Source organism: Arvicola amphibius, chromosome 1 (genome assembly GCF_903992535.2).
Source record: "Arvicola amphibius chromosome 1, mArvAmp1.2, whole genome shotgun sequence".
Taxonomy (NCBI): Eukaryota; Metazoa; Chordata; class Mammalia; order Rodentia; family Cricetidae; genus Arvicola; species Arvicola amphibius.
Window position 1 is genome coordinate 10,200,062 of NC_052047.1, and position 19,987 is coordinate 10,220,048.

Sequence of the window (19,987 nt, forward strand, 5' to 3'; positions counted from 1 at the left end):
TGGCAACCAGCAGGTGCATTGAGAACTACATCCTGATGTATTGGGGAGGGTTGGTGTGGGTTTTAGAAGCCTCAAGGCACACCTCCAGTAACACATCTCTCCAGCAAAGCCACATCTACTCCAACAGGGGCACACCTCCTAGTCATTCTAATCCTTCTCAGAAAGCAATACACCCTAGTGATCAAGCACTCAAATGTATGAGCTTTAAGGGGGTCATTCTTATTCAAAGCACCACATTCCATTCCCTGGTTCCCATAGGCTTGTAACCATATCATAAATGCATGTAGTCCAACTTCAAAAGTCCCCAAGGTCTTTCAGTCTCTAAACTATTTAAAGTTCTGATTCCAAAGTTTCTTTGAGACTCGAGGCAATCTCTTAAGTATAAGTACCTCCCCATAAAATCCAGAAGCAAGTTATGTACTTGCAACATACAATGATACAGAATACGCATTGCCATCCCACATGGGAGGAAAGGGCCTAGTGAGGAAATACTTGACCCAAGCAAGACTGAAAGTCAGCAGGACCAGTCTTTCATTCTATAACTACATGTATGATATCAAAGTGTTTAGACACTTCAGCCCGTCCAGCTTTGGTGACGATAGCAGACTTCTCTCTCTTCATCTGGCTCCACTTCCTGCATCCAGCTTTCGGTAAGTATCTTATATCTCTGGAACTTCCAGCATCTTGGGGTCCTTTAGCATGTTCAGGCCTTACATTTACAGCATCACACAACTGCCTCTCTGGACCACCATTCAGGGGCTTTTCTGCAGCATGCCTAGCTTTAGTGACCTTCCTTAACCTCAGAGGAAAATTCCACAGCTTCTTGACTCTTCATAACTCTAAAGCCATAATCATGTAGCTGAAACTGCTAAGTTCTGCTGCCTGCTTGGTTTGGAACACAGCCCCCTCCTTAAATGACATTTGCACAGGCTTTGTTTTGTTGATTTTTTTTTCGGGGGAAGGAAATGCATTGGGGTGTCTTTCTTTTCACAAGTTGCAGGATTAGCTGGGTGGGGTCTTGCTCTGGAGACCCACACCTTTTATTCCATTGCTCCTTATTTCTTTCAGTATAAATCATTGTTTCAACCTTTCTGGTGGTCTTTTTTGCCTCAAACTTTGCATTTTTTATTTATTTTTTTCCTCTTCCATTGTAGATATAAATAACCATATAACACAGTCAAGACTAGGGTGTCTTTTTTTTTTTTAATCTGTTTTTGTTTGGTTAGTTTTTACTTTATTTCTTTTTTCTTTTTTTTGTCTTTTTAAAAATTCTGCTTGCCCCCCTTCCTCCCCCCTTCCCTTCTGCCCTCTCCCATGAGCTCCACGCTCCCAATTTACTCAGGAGATCTTGTCTTTTTCTACTTCCCATGTACATTAGATCCATTTATGTCTCTCTTAGGATCCTACTTGTTGTCTAGGTTCTCTGGGATTATGAATTATAGGCTGGCTTTTCTTTACTTTATGTCTAGAAGCCACTTCTGAGTGAGTATATATTATATTTGCCTTTCTAGGTCTGGGTTACCTCACTCAATATATTTCCAGGATCCATCCATTTGCCCGCAAATTTCAAGTACCACTGTTGTAAGGAAGCCGCTAGTTTGTTCCCGGCCGCTTAGCCCGGAAATAATCACACAGAAACTGTGTTAATTAAATCACTGCTTGACCTATTAGCTCTAGCTTCTTATTGGCTAACTCTTATGTATTAATTTAACCCATTTCTATTAGTCTGTGTATGGCCATGTGGCTGTGGCTTACCGGCTAAAGTTCTGGTGTCTGTCTCTGGTGGGGCTACATGGCATCTCTCTGATTCTGCCCTTCTTTCTCCCAGGATTCAGTTTAGTTTTCCATGCCTAGCTCTATTCTTTTGCCCTATCAGGGCCAAGCCAGTTTTCTTTACTAATTAACCAATCATATTTGTAGCATACAAAGGGGAATCCTACATCATAACAGATATTCTTTTTTTTCTTTTTTTTGGTTTTTTTTTCAAGACAGGGTTTCTCTGCAGCTTTTTTAGAGCCTGTCCTGGACCTAGCTCTTGTAGACCAGGCTGGCCTCGAACTCACAGAGATCCGCCTGCCTCTGCCTCCCGAGTGCTGGGATTAAAGGCGTGCGCCACCACCGCCCGGCTTATAACAGATATTCTTTATCCATTCTTTGGTCAAGGGGCATTTATGTTGTTTCCAGGTTTTGGCTATGACAAATAATTCTGCTATGAACATAGTTGAACACGTGTCCTTGTGGTATGATTGAGCATTCATTGAATAGCCAAAATTATCCTATACAAAAAAGGAACTTCTGGAGGCATCAAAATCCCTGACTTCAAACTCTATTATAGAGCTATAGTAATACAAACAGCTTAGTATTGGCATAAAAACAGAGAGGTTGACCAATGGAATCTAATCAAATATCCCGATATTAATCCACATACCTATGAATACCTGATTTTTTGACAAAGTAGCTAAAAATATACAAAGTAGCTAAATAAAAGAAAGAAAGCATCTCCAACAAATGGTACTGGCACAACTGGATGTAAATATGTAGAAGAATAAATAGATCCATATACTTCCCCATGCACAAAACTCAAGTCCAAATGGATTAAAGACCTCAATATAAATCTGACCACACTGAACGTGATAGAAGAGAAAGTGGGAAGTATGTAATGATTTTTCTTGTCCCTTAAAGAGACAAGCCACACCCACTCCCTCCACCCTTCTGCAGAGGCAAGCTGATCTTCAGCTTCTAGTCTGAGTCCCTCCCTTTTCTGTCTCTCTCCCAGAGAGGTAGCTGCTGTGGTTCCTCCTCTCCTCCCTTCTGTTTCTCTCTCTCTCTCTCTCTCTCTCTCTCTCTCTCTCTCTCTCTCTCTCTCTCTGTCTCTCTCTCTCTCTGCTGTTCTCCCCTTTTCCCCTCCATAACCCACTAAATAAATATAAACCTCACTCCGCATGGCATGCTATCCATCTGTCTCTCACCCACCACGTGGCTACCTGCCTGGGACCAGCTGCCTTCGGAGAGCTATGGCATGGTCTCATTTTGGGCCCATCTGTCTGTCTCTCCTTGTGGAACTGACTGCCCTGTTGAGGTCTCTCACCAACCACATGGCTCCCTTCCTGGAACTCACTGCCCCTTGTAGCCCACTGCAAGCACTTGGAGAACTACACCATCCCTACCAGGGACTGGCTGCTCTTGGGACCCTCTGCCTGCTGCCTGCCACTGCTCAGAGACCTTTTGAAAACATCGATTATAATTTTAGTAAATTATAACTTTTATCCTTCAGAAGTTAGTAAGGTGTTATTATTATATCAAGTGGCTAATAAATAATAATATGATAAAAATAAAATAGAAGGTATTATGACTGAAATTAATGACATTAAAGAATAAATAATAACCAGTATTATTGAGGATTTAAGAATTTTCTTTTTTATTTTTTGTGGAAAAAAGAGAATATTTGAAGTGGGCTTCATGAATAGTTGGTATTTTAGTGATATTGATTAAATTTGGTTATATTTTATGATTTCATAACAATCTTCAAATTGAGAAATAAGTTTAGGTTTAAAAGCATTGCATTGGCATAGAGTCCTGTATACCATTAACGTCTAATATAAACAACTCATTGTATTTACATTGTGTAGTAGAAATAAAAAACACACACAGACATACACACACACATATATGTGTGTGTGTGTATATATATATATATATATTTATATATATATATATATATATATATATATATATATATATATATATATCAGGCAGTAGTATAAATCTGTGAATATGTTGTGAGGGCCAGCAGTTGACATTTGCATGTGGAGGTCATAGGTTGACAGTAGATGTCTTCTTCAATTGCTTTTCACCTTAAATTTTGATACAAGGTCTGCTACTATACCTGGAGCTCATTGATTGGCTAGACCAGCTGCCTGTTGCAAGGGGAGGGGCCTTTTGTTTGTCCCGGCTGCCGGGCTAGCTTGCACCCAAAATAACCACACAGAAACTGTATTAATTAAATTCTGCTTGGCCCATTAGCTCTAGCCTCTTAATGGCTAACTCTCACATCTTGATTTAACCCATTTCTATTAATCTGTATGTCACCACAAGCTCGTGGTTTACCAGGAAAGATTCAGCATGTCCGACTTGGCGACTCCAATGGTGGTTCTCTGACTCTGCTTTCTTCCTTCCAGAATTCAGTTCTGTCTTCTCCGCCTACCTAAGTTCTGCCCTATCAGGCCAACCAGTATCTTTATTGAGTAACCAATGAAAATAACACATAAACCAAAGAAACTCCTATACCAGCTGCCTATAACCAACCAACCTCTTATTTGTCCAAAGTAGAAAGTTCATCTTGGTTCAATAACATTAATGTTAATAGTGTTAGGTACTAGTTGATACTATCAGGAAAATTACTTTTCCAGTTCCACCAAACTTTCTAGTAAGAAGTGTCTTCTGCTTTGGGGTAAAACCTAGGACACAGTGTTCTATTTCATTCTCATTGTTCCTTAGTCTCATCATCCCACATGAACTTCAAATTATCTTGCATTTTACCAAAGATTTGCCAATACAAAGGGTGTTTTCTCCTGGACCACTTTGATACTAAGTTGTTTTCATCACAAGCCACATATCCAAGAACATCTGTGGTATTTCCTTAAGTCCGGGTGTTCTCCAAATTAGGCACAATATTTTTCTAATCATTCCAATAAAGTCCTTTAGAGCACAATGATTCACTTGAAAACCACTTATGTCATGTGGTTGTTCCATCTCTTTAGCCTTTGACGTATAACAATCTATCATTCTTTTCTGGATACATTCCAAGAGTCCTGGCTAGTGAAGCTGTTGTACAAAGCCCATTGATTTGGGGTTGTATAATGCTTTTCCATGATAGATTCAGGTTATATGTCTAACACAGGATTATTATCAAGCAACACAGCATTCTTTTCATTACATACAATGAAATACACAATTTAGTTGTATGTGTGTGTGTGTGTTTGTGTGCATACATGTGCAGGGCAGATGTTAACAGTGTCTTCCTCAATTGCTTTTCAACTTATTTGCTTAAATATGTTTTTAATTGAAACATAATTACATCACTTTCCTCCACCCTTGTCTGCCTACAGCTGCCCACTTCCACACCTTGGTTGGCTACTCTTTCTTGAACTCTTCACTCATGCCCCATCACGTTCAAGTTGATAGGCTCCTTTTCCTTTATTATTATTGTTACATACATATGTATGTTGTATTCAAACACAACACACATATATACATATATTTATACAACCTGCTGAATCCATCTTATTTTTTGACAGAAGTGTACTGAACCTCTAGCACACTGACTGACCTGCTAGCTCAGGTACCCTGCTTCTTCCTTCCAGCACTGAGATTACAAGTGTGTGCTATTGCACTTGTGTTTTATGTATAAGTGGGTGATCAAATTCAGGTCCTCACACTTTATTGACTGAGCCACTTCCCCAGTCCCATAACTTAGTTTTGTTTCCTTGCTACTGATGTTAACTTTGATACAGATAAAGGTTCAGAGCAGGAGATAAGTATTTTAACAAACTGTACCATGTCCACAGCATATACAATTACTCAACAACAGTAGAACTAGAGAGTGATTGGAACATGGAAGAGCGTAGCTCCATCTCAACCAACTTATGCTGAACTTCTTTAAAACCTATTCTAAAATAGTTACTCTCTGCCCTAGTTAGAGTTATGGTTGTTATCATAAAACATCATGACCAAAGCAACTTGGTGATTTTCAGAACCTTTGGAAGGTGACTGGCCATGGTGATTTTGCCCTCCTGAGAGAGCTCAGTGCCCGTTACATTGATTGTAGACAATGAGTTCAGTACTTCAAACCTTCTGCCTTCCTCCAAGTGAAGATGTTGCAAAAGAGGTCAAACTTGAAGTACAAGCTTTCCTCGGACCTGAATCTGCGGTCCAAATTCTGCTTTGCAGGGTTAGAATTGTTCCAAACTCCAAAGCAGGCTTTCCCACACCAAGGTTTTCCTCATCTTCTGCGGCTGAGACACGTCAGTGCTCTCCTTCACTCCATGGCAACTTCATTTGCAGGCTTATTTTTTGATTCATGAAGAGACACCTCTGTCTTAGGTGGATGTCTTCTTCACCATTCACAGGTTCCAATACTATCACAACACCATCTCTCTGGGCACATGGGATATCCTTCTCACTCCACTCAATCAATCTCAGTCAGCCTGCTCTGGGCTGCTGCACCTCCCCTCCATAGCCATTTGGTTGACCTTGCTCCGTGGCTTTTGATTGAATTATTCAGCAAAGGAATGGAAGGGAAGTAAAAGAGAAAGAGCATTGACACACAGAATGTGCGTCAGGAAAAATGGACATAAAATGAGGTAAGACCGGAAAAATGCAGTCGTGCCTGTGAGGGGAGCAGGAAGTTGTGGAGAGTCATAAATTGTTTGGAAATGAGATTCCATTAACTGTAAGTACATGTGTAATTTTCGCAACCCATTTTATGTTTGAGAAGTATAAACACATTGAATGGCATAGGAGACACAGAGAGATGGAATACTATTAGAATAACTCCACTGAAAAATGAGCAACTGACCTGGAGTAGGGCCACCATAGAAAGCACAGTAGAAGGTCAATACTCATATGGCTTTATCTTCCATCATGTCCTTCTAACCTTGAGCTGGTTTGTGAAGGCCCAAATTCACACACAAGATGACTTTCATCCAAGCAGATTCAGGGCTTTGACTTGTGATGGTCTGGATGCTGCAGTAATAGATGCAGTTGCAATTGCACCATCTGGATTTGTTCTTCAGGACTGGGGAAGTCCCCTCATTCTCAGAAACTGCCGGTGACAGCTCACAACTGAGTTCCTCATAACTGTGCCTCATCAAAGGATGTTGAGGGGCAGTCCACATCTGGTGACTTTTCTATGAAAGAACACAAAACTCAGGCCTTCCCATCTCTCTTCAGTTCAGAGCAAGTGATGGGTAACCTCCTTCAGCCAATGGTCTTTGAGAGGCTGGACCAGGTTGAGCGTGGCCTTGGGTAACAAAAAGTCCACGCAGTCTGCTTGTTCTCTTTCCTCTCTCACACCTGGATTCTGGATTCCATTCCTGTTTCCTGTTCTTACAGGAGTCTGTGATCTGTGATTCCCCCCTTTAAATAAAGAACCCCTTATACCCAATTCAGAGCTAGTGTGGGATTACTTTATTTGCGTTCTCCTTCATACAGGTATGAATGGCCATTTCAACTCCAGAGCTACTTTTGAGGATTGCTGAGGCTTCCTCTGTGTTTATGTCCTGCTTGAAACCACTCCTGATTTCTTCTTCTCATAGGTTCTGCTCCTGAGAGGATTTCCCAATTCACCTCTGATATGGGATTCCCCTCCGTATGTTGTGAATACCATTGGTTAATAAAGAATCTGTTTTGGACCTATTGCAGAACAGAATAGGGCAAGGTGGGAATTCCAAGCATATAGGAAAGAGTAGGAAGAGTCAAGGAGAAGTCTTGTAGCTGCCACAGGAGACAGACACCAGACACTAGATGGAAACTAGGTAGGCCACAACCATGTGGTGATATACAGATTAATAGAAATGGGTTACTTTAAGATATAAGAGCTAGCCAATAAGACCTGTGAGCTAATAGGCCAAGCAGTGTTGTAATAATACAGTTTCTGTGAGATTATTTCAGGTCTGGGCAGCTGGGAAAATGAACAGGCAGCCTCCGACTATATACCTCCTACATGCAGTCTTGGTTTCATGTTTCTTTCTAGGAACTTGGGTGTCGTCTTTCTTTTAATTGCCAAAGTACTTTTTCCCCTGAAGTTGTCAGTCTTGTTTTATTTATTTTTAAAAGAAAACAAACTATCTTTTTTCATTATACATACCAATCCAAGTTCCCACTCCCTCTCCTCTTCCCATTCCCTCCACATACCCTCCTACCCCACCACCATCCACTCCTCAGAGAGGTTAAGTCACATTGCTTTGGGGAAGGTCCAATGCCCTCCCTATTTTATCTAGGCTGAGAAAGGTATCCCTCCAAAGAGAATAGGTTGCCCATACGAGCAGTAAGGATAAATCCTGGTGCCACTGCCAGTAGCCCTTCAGTATGCCCCAGTCATACAACTGTCAACCACATTCAGAGGGACTAGTTTGGTCCTGTGCTTGTTCCTTCCCAGTCTAGCTGGTGTTGGTGAGCTATTTCAGTGGGTGTACCTATCATGATCTTGACCTTTTTGTTCATATTCTAACTTCTCCCACTCTTAACTGGACTTTTAGAGCTTAGTCCAGTGCTCTGATATAGCAGAAAACACTATCTCAAGTGAGGTAAACCAGACCCAAAACGATGAATATTGTATGTACTCACTCATAAGTGGATACTAGCTATAAATAAATAATATTGAGCTTATCATGATCCTGGAGAAGCTAAGTAACAGGATAAACCCTAAGATAAACATACATAGATCCACCTGGAAAGTTGAAATAGACAAGATCGCCTGATAAAATTGGGAACATGGGGTTGGGGAGAAAGGGAAGATCAAAGGAGAAGAGGAGAGGAGAAGGGGAGGGGTGAGGAGAACTTGAGGGAATGGTATAGTTGAGATGGAGGAAGGACAGAGATGAGATCAAGGAAAGAGATATCTTGATTGAGGGAGCCATTATGGGGTTAGCAAGAAACCTACTCTGGAGAAATTCCCAGGAATCCACAAGGATGACCTCAGCTAAGACCCTAAGTAATAGAGGAGGGTGCCCGAATTTGCCTTGCCCTATATTCAGACTGATGAATATCATAAATATCACCATAGAACCTTTATCTAGCTACTGGTGGAAACAGAAGCAGAGGAACCTGGGTTTTAAGCATCTATTTTCAAATGTTGATGTTGAGAATCCTCTTCTAATACACCTTAAATGCTTTGTTGTCAGACACACAGAACTTTCAGGTAAGGACAACTCCCAACACTGCTCTCAGGAACTAGTTCAGACATAAGGGGAATTTAGTTCTTTTATGACCATGCCTGATAAAAGCTGAAATAGGCTTTGTCACCTGTAGGTAGCAAAGATTTATCTTCCTCCTCTGAATCACTTTAGATACTATATAATGAATCACTTCCCATGTGACATGTATATGAATCACTTCTAGATTCTAGACATCCAAAAGAGTCATTTCTATCATTATGGATGTCAGGCAAAGAAGCCTACTGGTAAGTGATATACATTTTGAATTTTTAGACCTAAAAAGTGTTTGAAAAAGGTTTCCATTATTGTCACTTATTTTCTTGTTAGCTTATTATTTGTTGGTGAAAGGAAAACAGAAACAAATTAAATTTTTATGCACATTTCTTGAGACCAGAATATGTAGTATTTTAATTTATTTCTAAATTATGTGTACATATGAGTTTTGTGTGTGGTTACGTGCATGTGCAGGTTGCTCACAGGTGCAGGAAGAAGACCTTGGATACCTTGCAGCTTTGCTGCCGGAAGTTGTGGGCCTCCTTATCTAGGTGCTAGGAACTGAAATCCAGTTCCTTGCAAGTGGAGTCTATGCTCTTCACTACTGACCCATCTCTTAAGTATCAATAAACATCAGTTACCAAAGATCAGTTCATAAATAATTATATAAGATGAAATATGAGTCCATAGCAGACCTGTAGGCAGTAGAAATGATCTATAGTAAGAGTCCAGTAAAAACCAATAAGCACCAGACATAAACTCACATTATTCTATTATTCTAGCTTTATTTAATTGAGGTTTAATGTTTTTGGGTTTATTTATGCTTTTCTATAATAAGTTGATATATTCAAACTTTAAGTTTGTCACCAGATTTATTTTTTTCATATATAAACTCAAATAATTAGATAGATGATCCATTTTTAGTTCGTTATATGAATTTATTCTAATTAGTTTCCTTCTTTATATACATACATACGTACCTACCTACCTACATACATATGTATATTCATCTCTTCCTCCTTCCTTCCCTTCCTCTGCTCCCAGCTCAGTTCCTGAGATTCTGAGCTCCTTTTCCCATTCTTAGGGAGAAAGGAAAGTTAGTTTGGACAGGGACAGAGGAGAGAAGTGCTGCTGCTGTCTTAGCCCTACATGGCCTGGAGAGATTCCCAAGTGTGTTCTGGATTTCATCCTCCTTCATTATTGCTTATGAAAAGCATGGCCTGCAGCAGCCTTTGCCAGGGACACTCCCAGGGAGGTATTGACCTAGTTTTAGCTCTACCCCATGTCCCTGTTCTCCCCCACAGTCGGCAGCACATCAGGACAGCTGGTTACCCTAATAACCAAAGACTTGCCTACAAATATTTATTACATGAAAGTGATTTGATTAACTTTTGATATGGGCTGTGTGAGGTCATTTCCTGGTTTGCTGTAGATCTTACATGAGCAAGTGAGGAACATGCAAGACTTCTAGAACCATGCTGAGTTCATCACCTACACAAACCAACCAAGAAACCATGAGAGACATGCTTTAGTATACCAATTACTTCTACTGGCCTTGCAATCAAGGAAATGTTGAGTACATAACATGTATTTTTACTATAATTTCTGTATAAAAGAAGACAGATTGTTTGTCCAGTTTGCGAAATCCACAAGATGAACAAGCAATGAATCAAGAAGCTAGGGACAAAAGAAGCCAATTAACAAAAGTTAAAGTTCCCTATCAAGGGTAGTATCCTGTACCACACCTTTTCAAATTGCTTCTTGAAGCAACCACTTTCACAGTTTTTGCCACACATCATGCACCTCAGATTTTATTAGGTTGTATATACTGGTATGGTTTTTGTTGGTAAAGGTACTTAAAGTGTAATTCTCTTTTGATTCAAATTAAAATTGAAAATGGAGACTCAACTGCAAATCTCACAAAAGACATTTGCTATCAGAATTCTGTGCATTAGCCCAACAGTTCCTAGGACATCATAGGTCCTCAATAAATATTCCTTAAAGTGACTGTCTCCTATCCTCAAAGAGCTGACATTGACATATCTGGCTATAAATCAAAACTATCATAAATAAAAAATTAAGTATAGGTAGTGACAAACAAAACATGCAAAAGAGCTGTCTATCAGCACCTCGGGAACCTCTCATAATAAAGCACTGAAATTGTTAAATTGTGAAAGAGGAGGTGGTACCTCATATTAGTCAGTCACTGTGTAGCAGCAACACTGAAAGCTCTAAGAGCTACTTTGACAAATGCAAGTGTGGAAGTCACAGTGGGTGTGATGGAGAGGGAAGGGGAGGGAGAGAGGAGCAAGAGCTCAGGGTCAGTAAGTATAAATTTGCACACACACACCTAACTAAGCTCCTGTAGGACTTTGGCAAGAGCAGACTAACTCACCCCAAATAAAGCCTTATTGCTATTAATTAAATTTGGTTTTGATCCACACGTAAACACAAAATTGTGCCCATTAATATACACATTGTTCAGTGCTTACAAGTTGTCCATATGTATCTCCTCAACTATTTAGCACTTTCAAGGTGAGATTCTTGATCTTTGGAGCTCAATGAGAACGGGACAAAACATTTTGAGGTATAGTTTCCCGTTACTAGCGATCACTGCCCCCTGCTTTTCTTGGCTGGGTGAGATGCCAGGTGTGGAATAACCTCCCTTTAAGTTATTGCTCAGAGGTGTCCCAAAGGCCCCTGAATCAATACCAATGCCAATGCTCTTGGTTGCCTACTGGAACTTGATGTTAAGATTCCACTGCTGAAGACACCACACATTTTGAACACTGAGGAATCTAGTTGGAATTGACCTGGAGTCTCCCTGAAACCTAGTTCTCACAGTCTTAGAAATTATTATGTGAGCTTCCAGGGGAGAAAAGCAATCAATAGCTCTACCTACCCATGAAGTCTAAAAATCGCAATGGCTAGCAAGGCAAGATACACCCATGCCTACAATAACAACCATTTTCTGATTGGTTTTAAGGCCCACTCTACAGAAAGAAACATATCTGATACTGTACGCCTTTCTGAGAACTCTCCCGCTGTGCAACTTACTCCTCTGAAGAGACTAAAGGACAATAAAGCAAACTTTCTTTTAAATTCTCCTCAGAGAGCTATGCAGTGCGTAGACCTCCTCTGAGATGTTTCTTTGAGTAGGGGCAGGGGTCAATGCAGAATTCAAAACTGGTCAAAGCGAAGAGCATAAATGTCAGTGGAATGCTCAGCCACAAATCCCACCCCTCCTCAATGCGCAGGTACAATCCTGAAAGGGTGGTGATTTCCAGTGAGGGTGAGCAAAAAGATCAGAAAAGCTAGAGGTGAGGGAGGACCAGAGGGAAGTGTTGTCTCCTGGACACGGCAGGATTGCGGTACTCATGAACTCAGAGCAGCTGTGGCTGCCTGCATAAGACCGGCACAAGATCAAGCCCACCATGATTTTAGCATGGAAGAGAAAGGGTTCATGAGTCCCCAACCCGCAACCCTGGAACTATGCACAATCAATGGCTTCTGGGGGTTGGAGTTTTCTTTAAGAATGTAGTTCTTGGTAGGTCAAACCTACTCCTGTGGATGGTCCCACACCCAGGACTATAAATAAGGACAGCTCAGATTGGAGTCTATGGGTTCTTGAAAAAAAAAAAAGACACAAAGTTGAGGGGCCTGTGTAGGGACGTAAGGGTCGAGCTAAGAGAAGTTAAGGAGAGGTGTTGTTGGAGTAAATACGATCAATATACGCCGCATGAACTTCTCAAAGAATTAATAAAAATGAAACAAATGAATGCCTTTTTTTAAAGGAAAGAAAAGAGGAAGTCCCCTCTCTTAAACACTAAGTGCTGCGTCACTACGTCGTGTATGATGGGTGAAGGGTGAGGAGGGATGAGCCATAAGGTCATCACTTTCCAGGAGACAGCTGGTCCTGAGTCTCAAAACCACGCGGGGGCTGTGGCAGCACAGCTGGGGAAACCCGCCCGGCCCAGGTTTGCGGGAGAGTTGGGTATGTTTAGTTTCTAGAGGACATTTGTGTTTTTTTGAACTCTTCCCTCTCCCGAAATCTGGCAGGCGTTAGTCATCCGCCGCTCAGCACGAACCCACAAGTGTGCTTGTGTGGCTCCGCGGGCTTCCTCCCGGCGCCCCGCCCTCGGGCTCGCACCGCCTCACGAGAGCGGTCTGCGCACCCTGGCCTGGGGCGTCCTGGGGTCCCCCGGGCGCTCAGCATCCCCCGCCTGCAGAGGATCTCCCCGTGGCTCGGGGCGGGTGTCTGGCGCCGGGAAGAAAGTTGTAAAGCGCCGCGAGGAGTTGGGCGGTCCGAGGAAGGGAGGCGGAAGGGGAGGACTCGGCTGAGTTCCCGCGGCGATAGTGGGGTCCCCCGGACTCTGTACCCAGCTCACCACAGCAGCTAGACGTCAGCTTTCCGGCCCCGGGTAGGCGCTAAAGACCAGACCCGAGGCCGCGAGGAACTTATCCAGCGAGCTGTCGCCTCAGGCCTTATTGTCTGCAGCAACTCTCCCGAATCCGGAGCGGGAGGACTGGACCGCGCTCCCACTGGGATTTGTCCAGAGTTCCGGCGGCAGCTGTGACGGCCGCAGAGACTCCCTTTGTCCTCCCAGGACCTCCCTCTCTCCCTTCTCGGTGGCAGCTGTCGGGTGGCGCTGAGCCTGGAGCTAGCGTCCCAGTCCCTTTCAGCCTCTGACCCCAGAGTGAGTCCTTGGTGACTCCGCCTCTTCGCATCTCAGTTCTGCGGACCCGAGAGCCCAGAGGCCAGAGACCGGAGCCCAAGGGGCTGTAAGCCAGTAGGAGCTGCCGGCCCCGGCCCCAGGATGGTGACGGGTCGGTCCTGGGCGCGCAGCCCTGGGAGCTGGCTGTTCCCTGGCCTGTGGCTGCTGGCTGTGGGCGGTCCGGGGTCGTTGCTGCAAGCCCAGGAGCAGCCCTCTTGCAAAAAAGCCTTCGATCTGTACTTCGTCCTGGACAAGTGAGTGAAGGGGTCAGGGCATCCTGTGAGGGCAACGCTGGGTCAGCTGGGACTGAAGCTGAAATGTCTTTGGGTTCTGGGGAAGGGGTGTGAGAACTCTCCCTAGGGTGCCCTGTTACTGCTTCCTTTCAAAGAGCTGGGGAGGGTAGTGGGAGCCAGGGACCACTAGGCTTTCCAGAGAGCTGCTTACTTTAGCAGTGGGGTCTCTTGGGAAATGAGACTGTGGTTACCTGCAGTATGTTTCACCCCCAGGACTTTTTTTTTTAGCTCCTCGGTGCCTCTATCACACTCGCCCACACCCCTTTAGACTCTCTTAAGTTTGCCTAATTTTGTTCTGATCACAGTGCTTTCATAGAGCCAGGAAAAAAGCCTTAATATACCCAATGTGGTTTGCATTTCCTCAGAAATGAGGGCTTGTGCTTTTATTTTGAAAAGCCGGGTCTCACTCTCAACAGTTCACAAGCGAGCCGCCCCCAGAGAAGTGTGGTGGTCTTGGCTTCTTGGATATAGTCCAGATGGTGAAGTTTCAGCTCCGAACCTGAACCTGAACTTCACTTTGAAGAGGGGCCAGGACCCCGCCCCGAGCTTTAGGGAGCTGAGGAAACATTAACAGTTTAGCCCCATGTTTTGCTGATCCGTTTGTCTTCTTTTTCAGGTCCGGGAGTGTTGCGAATAACTGGATTGAGATTTATAATTTTGTCCACCAGCTTACAGAAAGGTTTGTGAGGTATGTCTCCCCACTTCATTCTTCTTGGTATTGGAGAGGAAACTGATCAAAAGCCTGGTCTCCCTGTTCTGAAAACCCTTCCTGAAATGTTGAGTTTTAAGCATCTCAAGGTGGCCCTTGTCCACATGTTCCGTGGAGTCTTTCAGCTGTCCCTTGAAGGTTCGTTTCATCTGGCTCCCAGAAACTTGGCCCAGGCCGTGAGGAAACATCTTCAAATGCAACTCTTAATGTCTTTTCCTTTCCTAGTTTTCATCTGTTTCGAGTTTGACTTATGCTTTCTCATAATTTATTGCATTAAAAAAATAAGTTTTATTCTAAGAGGATCCATACTACATTTTCAATTCCACACCCTTAGCACCATAAACGTCCACATTTAAAAGGAGAAAAAGTGTTGGGAAACTTTAAATGAACATGTGCTAATAACCCACCAACAGAAAAAGCACGTGTGGTGTGTGTGTGTGTGTGTGTGTTTAAAGAAGCGAGTCGTGTTTACACAATGTGTGGGTGTGTGGCTGGTTTAAAATTTAACTGTTCTATATATGCAGGAGGCTTCACTAGCAAACACTGTTTTCCTCGTCTATAAAAAGCAAGACTGCTAAGAAATCCAGCTTAGTCTCTTATTTAGAAGTAACTAGGAATTAGTGGCATCTCCTATTTAAAAATAACCGTTGGAAACCATGTTTTTGTGGCTCCCCCTCGGTTTTTTGGAAGAAGGAAAAAAAATGCCGGGAGGAAGTGCAAGTTTATCAGGATAATGGAAAGGACACGAATAGGAGCTGTGTCATTAAATATTGCCTCCTTCAGTCTTGTTAGCCCAAATGTTTTCTGTAAAACAGGCTTGGATGATCAAAACATTTTGAAAGTCATGTTGCAAGTAACTTCAAACAATCTGTAGAGGCCTCGGCAATCCCTGCTTTCGGTTATTGGCAAGCAGTGGAGCTATTCCTATAAAAATGTATGCCTGTCCATGTTCAGTCATCAGTCTCCCGCATCAGGAGCCAACGAGAGCACTCTGCTTCCTGGGCAGCCTCTGAGGTAAACTAGTCCAGGAAAGAATAATAAACAAGACCCTGTATCTGCAATTGTCAAAGTGGAATGGGCAGTTGTTTATAAATTTCCAGTTCAATCCTAGAGTGTGCTGGGAATGCCACACAGTGTTAATCAGAAGCAGTGGAGCGTCTCAGTGTAACATCTGAAGACTACGGGGCTCTTTTTCATTGAATCTGGTTTGCAAGTTGGATTTCTATAGCGTACACTGTTCTCTGGCTCAAGTTTACTTACTCAGTTACTAATTAAATGTCTCAGGAAATGAATAAAAGATGATGTCTGACAGGCAACAATGCTCAAAAGTATGACCTTTGGCTTCCCGTCATATCTTAGTTTCAGAGCTGAGCAGTATTTGCATACACTTTTCTAGAAACAGGAGTGACTGTGTACCTGAAGTCTAGAAGACAGATCGGAAAACTGAAAATGCCGAATAAAACAACGGTTTCTTCATGCTTTAAGTATCCTTGCTTTAGGAGGAGTTTCGTTTGAATTCTTATCATGACTTAAGTCAGGCCTGGCTTCTCTTCAGCTTTAAGGAGTTCATATCAATTACCCAAAGGGCCTGGCCTTCTGCACAGAGATGAAGTAGAAGATCTAAGGAAGAAACATTTTTCTAAGAAAAGATTTTGCAGCAGCCTAGAATCCTTCCCGTTATGTTCTTTCTAGACATACGCCCCAGGGGGTCATGGAGGAGTGTTTTGAGAGCTGAGAAGCACTGATTACATAAAAAAGAAATGCAACTCAGAGAGCAAGGCTGAACAGAGTCAGTGGATCTACTCAGAGAGTTCCATTTAAGGGAAGCGGGGAGTGTTGAGAGAGACTCATTTGAGCTGACTCCCTGGCTCGGCCTCGGTACTGTACCAATATTTCTTTTGAAAAATGTTTTAACTGCCTCTTTCCTTATTTTGCAGCCCTGAAATGAGATTGTCCTTCATTGTGTTTTCTTCTCAAGCAACCATTATTTTGCCATTAACTGGAGACAGGTTAGTGCATTATCATTTCAATTCAGGCTTTTAGTCCAGATGAATCATAAAGGCATGATTGATATTGCCGTGTGGTGATTCAGGCCTCTCAGTGGGAGCAAGCGGACACACGGGCGATTCAGTGCTCTGCAGTAATAGAAGGGGGTGGGCAGTATGAGAGACATGGAGTGGATCATCTGGAAATCAATATTGCTTATATCGATGCAGAATAGAGCCCGGGGGCCTGCCTCAGCTATGTGCTCACTCTTTCCCACCTTTCTTCCTCTCACTGTGGGCAGCTGTGCATTTTTGTTAGGGAGAAGCAATGTGTGAGTCAAAGAGGAATCTGAAGAAGGAGGAGAGGTCGTTATATATTTGGGTAATTTATAAGGTTCAGTAGATATTCCAGATTTCCAGTCCTTCCCTGAAGTTCAGCGATGCTGAACATATTTGACTTTATTTCACACACACACACACACACACACACACACACACACACACACACACACACACACTGCTGCTACCCCTCAGTGCTCTGAAAAGGAGTGGCTTCCCTGTCCAGTGTTATAGTGGCCATTTCTATGCGGTTTAAATGAATCATGACACTCTGGAAGTAGTCCTTCACATATCTAAATCATGGCTGCCTTTCCTGGGTTTATTTGTGCTTACTAGACCATGAATTCTGTAGTCAGAAATGGGATGTTATTCTTCAGTTCTGCTTCATTTCATCTAACATAAAGGGAGTAAGGCCTTGGATTCTTACTGAATGAGTGAATGAGGTGACATCATTTTGGAATTATTTCTTCCTGACTTAACAGTTTTAAGCAAGGGTGTTGCTGTGCTTTTGACTTGAAGGATGTGTAGATTTTGAAAATTAATTGTGAAAATAATTTTTATTTTTGTAAAGCTCAGTTAATATGTACTAAGATAATCTTGAGCTTTCAGTTTTGAAAGATCAAAAAAGCATAAAGGATTGAAGGAGATAACTTTACAGTTCATGGACTTGCTTTGGAAAATAATATATATTATAATGTGTGTGTGTGTGTGTGTGTGTGTTTACATGTAGCTCTTGTGTTAACTTTTCCTTTTCCTGGAGAGGAAACCCCTCTCTAGGTTGTGAGTTCAGCCTAGGACTTTACTCTCCTCATTAGTACTTTGCCTCTGTAAGTTAAGAGATACACAAGGTTCTCAACAATTGCAGTTCCTTATAACTCACTGCTATAAAGATTTTTGGTTTTATGAACAGGAGATGTTTCTACTGACCAGTTTAATTTCCAAAGAGTCAAGTTTGGATCCAGCATGTATTCATGACATTCATATATATAAGTATATATATATATATATGTATATATTAGCACAGTACCAAGCATGTTGCGGACTCAGCAACTGAGAGCGACATACATTGTGCCAGGGTTTCTGCAAGGCACTTTGCATATGGGTCCTCCATCACTCTGAAGATAAAGCTTAGTCACTGGCTTGGTAATGTTTAGACAATGTGTGGCGGAGATTTGAATCTTTTATCTAAGCTCAAGGTACATACTTTGTCAGAGGTGAAATCCAATGCAGGAGGAACTGAAGGAGGTAGAAGAAGAGACTCTTAAAGGCGTCAAAAATGCTACACTTCAGTTACTGTACTAAGTCTACGTAAATTCGAGTCCTGCCCCTCCCAATTACTGGTTGAGTGTCCAAAGATAAGTTGCTTAAATCCAAGTTCCTCGTGACTAAGTTTTTCTCACCTACACGAAGGTGGTAATGAGGACAAAAGTGACCCCTACCTTATAAGGTAGTTGCAAGAACTGAAGGTAATGACTATGAGAATAAGTTAGTATTCATGAGACAAGAGTTTTTGATCTGGGAAGGATCCAGTCAAACGCATGCATGTAAGCGCAAGGACTTGAGTTCCATCCCTAGATACTGTGTAAAAAATTGCTGGCTATGGTGGTGCACATCTTAGTACCAGCAGTGGGGAGGCAGAAGCGGGGCATTCTCTGGACTTGCTGGATAGCAAGGGAAGCCTAGCCTGATCAGCAAGCTTCTCACCAACAAGAGATCCTGTCTCAAAACAAAAAACGAAAAGAAAAACAGTGGCTTGCTTCTGAAATAATCCACCCACGGTTGTCATCGGGCTTCCACACACATGTGCACACACAGAATGAGATGGCTCCGTTCCGCAGTGTCAGCTTTTCTGTCTATAGAACACAGCTCTACAGTCTGCCATGTTTTCCTAGCATTATTATGAAGATCTAAATAAGACAATAGGTAGAACAATACTTTACGTGTCATAGAACAATCTCCAATAAGGGGGCTAATTTTTACTAAGTTGTCAATTTCTAGTCCTATTAATTGACTTGGTATCAACCTTCTATGACTCTCTGTCTTTGGCTATAGAATCACTCCATAATTTTAAATTGAGAGAAACAGTTTTCTTGTTGAGATGGGAGATCAGTGGGGAACTGTTATCAAGACTCATGTGGATCTTAGTATTAAAACCTAGAAGCTGTAATCCTCACTGCTAATATACTTTCCCAAGCATGTATGTGGGTATGTGGGTGTGCGCATGTGTGTGTGCGTGCACACATGCACATGTACAAATAGATCTAAGTGTATGATTTAAAAAGCAACAGTTAAGCGAAAGAAAAGCACAGAGAGTTTCACAATTTGGTTGTGTTACTCATAGTTTTCAGTACTTTGGCAAATACAAGAAGTAGTTCTTTCATCTTTCTTCATGGTTGCGAAACAGATGAAGCAAGATGGGAAGGTAATGAGCACAGACACCACGACTGTGTCTTCTGTTATGATTTTAGCATGACGTCCAGTGTTATGGAAATTGCTTAATATTTTCATCACGTTAAATATCTTAATCTGAAGCACACCCACCTTTCTCTTGTCCCCATGACTTTTATTTTTCATGTACCTGCTAGGCCATTGACTCACTTACTTATATTCCTGCCTGCCTGCTTTGTATGTGGGATTTGGAGTCCACAAAGTTAGTGATGTAATGTTTATGTGTGGGGAGAGAGACAGAGAGGGAGGGAGGGAGGGAGGGAGGGAGGGAGGAAGGGAGGGAGGGAGGGAGGGAGAGAGGGTGGGGGAGAGAGAGAGAGAGGGAGAGGGAGAGAGAGAGAGAGAGAGAGAGAGAGAGAGAGAGAGAGAGAGAGAGAGAGAGGGAGGGAGGCAGAGAGTCTGTGTCAGGGCATGACTATACACATAAATAACCAAGAATTCTATTAGCAGGTTAGGGGAGGGGCAGTATTCAGCATGTAAATACGTAGCCTCTCAGAATATGGAGTCAGAATGAATTTTGAGGATATTACTAGTGACTATTTTGCATAACTGGGGATAGTGATTTTTT

The 19,987-nt window shown here is 42.4% G+C and overlaps 1 protein-coding gene across 3 annotated transcripts in view; it reads left to right on the forward strand.

Annotated features, from left to right (window-relative positions):
- The first annotated feature begins 13,074 nt into the window (after positions 1-13,074).
- The window catches only part of Antxr2 (ANTXR cell adhesion molecule 2), a 119,029-nt gene continuing 112,116 nt past the window's right edge, over positions 13,075-19,987 (forward strand). Inside the window, exons 1-3 of one of the 3 annotated variants that reach the window (XM_038331500.1) lie at positions 13,075-13,899; positions 14,555-14,626; positions 16,585-16,656. In XM_038331500.1, the coding sequence (XP_038187428.1) occupies positions 13,748-13,899; positions 14,555-14,626; positions 16,585-16,656 (296 nt within the window). In that variant the 5' untranslated portion in view covers positions 13,075-13,747. Of the gene's footprint in view, positions 13,900-13,922; positions 13,941-13,963; positions 13,987-14,554; positions 14,627-16,584; positions 16,657-19,987 lie in introns of those variants that run through there. The other 2 variants (XM_038331507.1, XM_038331516.1) reach the window with 2 other exon arrangements.